Source organism: Galeopterus variegatus, unplaced genomic scaffold, assembly GCF_000696425.1.
Source record: "Galeopterus variegatus unplaced genomic scaffold, G_variegatus-3.0.2 Scaffold1536, whole genome shotgun sequence".
Lineage (NCBI taxonomy): Eukaryota > Metazoa > Chordata > Mammalia > Dermoptera > Cynocephalidae > Galeopterus > Galeopterus variegatus.
Genome location: NW_007727647.1, coordinates 46,424 through 52,580, shown reverse-complemented (window position 1 = coordinate 52,580; position 6,157 = coordinate 46,424). Strand labels below are relative to the sequence as shown.

Sequence of the window (6,157 nt, the reverse complement as noted above, 5' to 3'; positions counted from 1 at the left end):
CCGGGCAAAAAAAAAAAAAAAAAAAAGAAAAAAAAAAAAAAAAAAACACCAAAATTTAACCACCGGGATGGGAGAACTTTGAAAATAAATTTTTACAGAACGTAATTAAAATAATTGCCTTGTCTTGAGGATCCTGACAATTATTAGGAAAAATGTTTCACCCTACTATAATATTATGATGGTCTCAGGGTTACTGAAATACTAAGAACTATTTTTCCCGAACACTTCATGGTTCTAGATAGATATAATTTTTTTTTTTTCCTTTTTTGTCTTTTTTCGTGTCCGGCAACGGATCGCAACCCTCAGTGTCGCGCCCGTACCGGACCGGGACCGGCAACGGGATCGCAACCCTCGGTGCCGCGCCCGCACCTCGCTCAGCCAGTGAGCGGGAACCGGTCTGTATGTGGGATCCAAACCCTCAGCGGGAGCGCCGCCGCGCTCCCAAGTGGCCCACTGTAGCAGTGCGCCACCGGGCCGGCCCAAGATAGATATAATTTTTGATTCGTGTCCCAACAATTAATATTGGCCCTAGCCACGTGTAATGAATATGCTGTCGTGCTGCTTTGAATATGCTATATTCTAGAAAATTAGGGAGTTTCTCTTTTTAGAACTGTATGTGAACTAAGAATAAATAGGAAAAAAGGACTTTAAAGGCTCATGTACGAATAAATTACCAACCTTAGGTGCATATGTAAAGGATGTTTAATGTTACTATAAATTCTAGTGGTTTAAATTTAAATATTTAGTTAATTAGATAGAGTTAATTAGATAGTAGTTGACATGTGAGGAACATCTAGTATACATCGAAGTATGACTACTCTGTCCTGCTCCAAATTGTGATAATTAAACCACAAAGACAACAGCAGTAAAATCTATGGTACTAAAGAAATTATCTCCATCTTCTCAAGATCTGTTTGCCTGGATTCTGATTCTCATCCAGTATATCAGAAAGATCTGGGGAAGACTTTTTTTTTGCCCACCCCCAATGTGATTTTGACAATCTTTCTTTTAGGAGGACATGCCCAACCTGTTGGTTGAGAATCAGAGCCAAGTTTACTCATATTGAGCTCCATGGTCTTAGAGAGAGAAAAATTTTTTGAGAATCCCTGCAGGTGTACTCCAAAACATTAGGAGCAGAAACATGATGCTTCCCACTTTTCTCTTGCTTAAGAGAGTACCATTCCTAAGCAATGTTTCTAGAATATACTAATCAAAATTCTATGCATATTTATGCTGAATACAAATGATCTAAATTATCAAAGAGGAAATCAAAAAATTTTAAATAAAATGGAAACTGCAAAAAAAAAGAAAAAAAACAGTCTCTTACATTTATTTACTCTGCCTCAAGAAGTACTTTTGTCTGAAGAGAGAAAAATGTTAAAGTTCATCAGCATAATAAATGTGTACAATCAACTTACTGGCAACATTGTTTTCAGTCCTGAACGGAGGAATTCATTCCTTAAATGTATTCGAAAATCCAGCTCATAAGGAGAAGTGACAAGAGCATTTATAAACTGCATGCAGGCCACCTGCAATCAGAAAGCAAATTTTGTTAAAAAACACATTTAAATAAATTAAGGAAATATTTACTTAATGTATTCAGATAATGTATTCACTAAAGGCATATATTATAAAATAAAATAAATGCAAATATTTCCACAAGTATAATGATGATGATTTTAGATTATAAATAACAAAATTAATAATAAAGTCTCTAATGTCTAAAATAATTCTAACAAAGATGTGATGGGTGGTCAACTATGTTATGCTTTACTAAATAATATGAAGGAATATTGAACTCCCTCTGAGAAACTCAAACTTCCAAAAGTGTGCATTTAGAGCTCTTGATTATGAAATGTACCTCTCATATACAGCTGTCCTCAGAGTGCACTTAGCCTCGATTCTACATGATTACAAACACTTTTCAAAAATAAATCAAAGAAAATTATAGAAGAGGCAGTCTTTTCCCCAATGTATGTTTTTCTTTCCTTTGTCAAATATCAGATGGCTATAAGTCTGAGGGGTGACTTCTGGGTTCTCTATTCTGCTTTACTGGTCTGAGTGTCTATTTCTATGCCAGTACCATGCCACTTTGTTTACTATTGCTTTGTAGCATAATTTGAAGTCATGTAGTGTTATGCCTCTGGCTTTTCTTTTTTGCTCAGGACTGCTGTGGCTATTTGGGGTCTTTTGTTGTTCCATATGAATGTTGAGATTGTTTTCCTCATTTCTGTGAAGAATGTCATTTGCATTTTGATGGGGATTGCACTGAATCTGTAGATCGCTTTGGGTACTACAGGCATTTAAACAATGTTAATTCTTCCAATCCAAGAGCATGGAATATCTTTCCATCTTTTTGTGTCTTTAATTTCTTTTGATAGTGGTTTTTAGTTCTCATAGTGGAGAGTTTTCACCTCCTTGGTTAAATGATTCCTAGGTATCTTATTTTTTTGTGACTGCTGCAAATGGGCTTACTTTCTTGATTTCTCTTTCTGTTGGCTCATTATTGGAGAATATAAATGCAACTGATTTTTCAGCATTTATTTTGCATCCTGTAACATTACAGAAGTTATTGATCAGCTCTAGGAGTATTTTTGATAGAGTCTTTAGGTTTTTCTATATATAGTATTATGTCATCTGCAAATAGGGACAGTTTGACTTCATCTTTTCCAATCTGGATGCCCTTTCTTTCTTTCTGTTGCCCGATTGCTCTGGCTAGTACCTCCAGTACTATGTTAAATAGAAGTGGTGAGAGTGGGCATCCTTGTCTTGTTCCTGTTCTTAAGGGAAAAGCCTTCAGTTTTTCCCCATTCAGAATGATACTGGCAGTGGAACTGTCATAGATGGCTTTTATTGTGTTGAGATACTTTCCTTCTATACCTAATTTGTTGAGAGTCTGGAAAAATTAGATATCCATGTGCAGAAGAATGAAACTAGATATGCACCTCTCACCATGTAGTAAAATCAATGCAAAATGGATTAAACGCTTAAGTATAAAACCAGAAACTGTAAAATTACTAAGGGAAAATATAGGTGAAACACTTCAGCAACTAGGTCTGTGCACGGACTTTATGAACATGAGCCCAAAAGGAGAACCTACAGAGTGGGAGAAAATTTTCACTAACTATGCATCTGACAAGGGATTAATATCCATAATATACAAGGAACTCAAGCAATTACACAGTAAAAAAAACAAATAACCCAATTAAAAAATGGGCAAAGGAGCTGAATAGACAGTTTTCAAAGAAAGACATACAAATGGCCAACAGGTACATGAAAAAATGCTCAACATCACTAGTCATCAGGAAAATGCAAATTAAAACCACATTGAGATAACATCTCACCCCAGTTAGACTGGCTATAATAAAAAAAAGAATAACAAACGCTGTTGAGAATGTGGAGAGGAGGCAACATTCCTACACTGTTGGTGGGACTGTAAATTAGTACAACCACTATGGAAAACAGAATGGAGGTTTCTCAAACAACTACAGGTAGATCTTCCATACAATCCAGCAATCCCAGTTCTGGGTATATATCCAAAGGAATGGAAATCATCATGTCAAAGGGATACCTGCATTCCCATGTTTATCGTAGCTCTGTTTACAATAGCGAAGATATGGAACCAACCTAAATGTCCATCAATGGACAATCGGATAAGGAAAATGTGGTATATATACACTATGGAATACTACTCTGCCATAAAAAAGAATGAAATTCTGCCACTTGCAGCAAGATGGATGAGCTTGGAGAAACTTAGGTTGAGAGAAATAAGCAAAGCACAGAGGGATAAATACCATATGTACTCACTCATAAGAGTTAAGAGCTAAGAGAGAAAGAAGAAAGGGAAGAAAGACGACAGTGGTATGTTGGACTTGCAGAGGGAGAGAACATACCAAGGGATACAAAGTGGAGGGGGAAAGGGGAATGGGGGGGAGGTTGGGGATAAATGCAGGGATAATTGGGGGGATAATTGGGTAGGGGACATGGGGTATAATCACAATTTCTGGTAATGGACATGCTGCCATCACATCTTAGGCACGAGTGCTAACAATCTGATCTGTATGCCATGAATATTCATAACCAATAAAAAAGAATCCTCCTAGAAAGTAGAAAAAAATGAAATAAAATAAAATTATAAAAGTACCCTAATACTGAACAAGTAACAGTGATAACTTGTAGAAATTATTACATTGATTTCTACTCTCTCCATCCTTACTGGGATTTATTTGCACAAAATATAGAGTATTAAATATATAATTAAGATGAATTAACTTACTAGATCTGAAAAAAATTAATGCAAGTGAATTAAAATCAACTGGAAGGTACTGTGACACTAATACTGATGGTGTATTGCATAATAAAGTATGTATACAGACTTGTTTTCAAATGAAGTGTTTCACTGATTATACTGATACCAGAAAATGAGTTTTGCTTTTGTTACCTTCTGATTTTGAGGTTCCCTATTATAAAAGGAGACTTATTTTCTGGTAATTGTAAACTGAAAGTCAATCCACAAAATTCTAATTGACAAGTGTTCCATACATTATTCTTGAATAGCATTTTTGGAAAATGATGCTCAAATCTAAGGCACTGGCTAATAGTTAAACTGAAGAGTTGCACATTTAAATTGATTATTTTTAAAGTATGCAATGAGTAGTAGAGTACTCAAAGAGCTGACTGCAAGGGGACTCCTGGAAAATAGCAGATTTAGTAAAGATGTTAAGTATATCTAGAATGGGACACAAATAATTCAATACTTATTATGGGAAAAACACATCACCAAAATAAAAATATTTCAAACACATTTTGACTTGACTTCTCTAGACCTATTATTATGATAGATTTAGTTTTTTGAGATAGGGAGAAAAGATTACAAGGTATATTACATATAAATTTAAGCTGCTTTGGGGGAGATTAGTCCATCTACCTCACATACAGGTTCAAAAATCAAAAGTTGTGTGCTTTAAGGGGGATGATTGAGGTTGTTTCTAATATTACTAGATATCTCAATGATAATTCAACAATGTAGTCCAATTTCTATGGATGTTCAAATGTCAAGATAAAATACTTAGACAACTGACTACGTATTTGTCATAAACTTGACATTACGTTAAAAGACATATCAGATAAGTTATTATGAAGCTTATGTCTTAATAGATTACTTAACCTTCTTATTTACAATAAAAAATCATGTAAGTCTTCATATAGTTTCAATAGACTGAGATGTAAGTTTGCCTACTGTACATGTCTATAACTATATTATCACTGTATTTGCTTGAATGATTCTTGTTATGTTACAACTTTGACATGACCAAACAAGCCAAAGTACATGTACAATCCAAAATTAATAGAGAGACAAGTTGCCATCTGCTAGGACTGTTTTTGCCGGAAGAAATTCTAGCTTAATGGCTTGTATTAATACTCAACGAGTAAAGAGAACATTTCTGTCAGAAACAAGTTAATGAGTCTTGCAACTGTACCTTTACACAAATAAAAGTATTTAGATAGGGAGATAATAAAAATAATAAAAGTTGGTAAAACTAATGAATGTATCAACATCAAAATAACTTTAATAAGATAAATGTTGCAATGCTACTAAATACTTTATATATAATGTATGAATATATATAGTTGAATACTAAAATAAAGAAGTTCCCTCCATTGATTATAATATAAATTAATTAGGAGACACTTTGAAATCAGTAGTTTAAAGAGGTAAAGGCACTGGTTTAACAATGCACCATTTACTATTTATCAAATTCTATTAGATATCTAATTAATTACAAATAACATAAAATGGATAGTTATACTACCATGTCATTTTCCAATATAATCTGCTAAAGCAGTACTCTGTTATATGTTATTTATATTGTATGAATGTCAGAATGAAAACGCCATCTTAATTATTTTCATTCCTTTATGCTACTATAAAATTACTCTCCTTTTCAGAGAATAGAAACAATATCAATCCAAAATTGAGGGCCGGCCCCGTGGCGCACTCGGGAGAGTGCGGTGCTTGGGAGCACAGCAGCGCTCCCGCCACGGGTTCGGATCCTATGTAGGGATGGCCGGTGCACTTGCTGGCTGAGTGCAGTGCAGGTGACACCAGGCCAAGGGTTGCGATCCCCTTACCGGTTACAAAAAAAAAAAAAAAAAA

General features: G+C 34.8%; 1 protein-coding gene across 1 annotated transcript in view; it reads right to left on the bottom strand.

The window, feature by feature from the left end:
- The window catches only part of DIAPH2 (diaphanous-related formin 2), a gene marked incomplete at its 5' end in the record, with an annotated part of 376,543 nt that overhangs the window by 328,000 nt on the left and 42,386 nt on the right, over positions 1-6,157 (bottom strand). Inside the window, one exon of the mRNA XM_008577556.1 lies at positions 1,419-1,529. Within this exon, the coding sequence (XP_008575778.1) occupies positions 1,419-1,529 (111 nt within the window). The remainder of the gene's footprint in view (positions 1-1,418; positions 1,530-6,157) is intronic.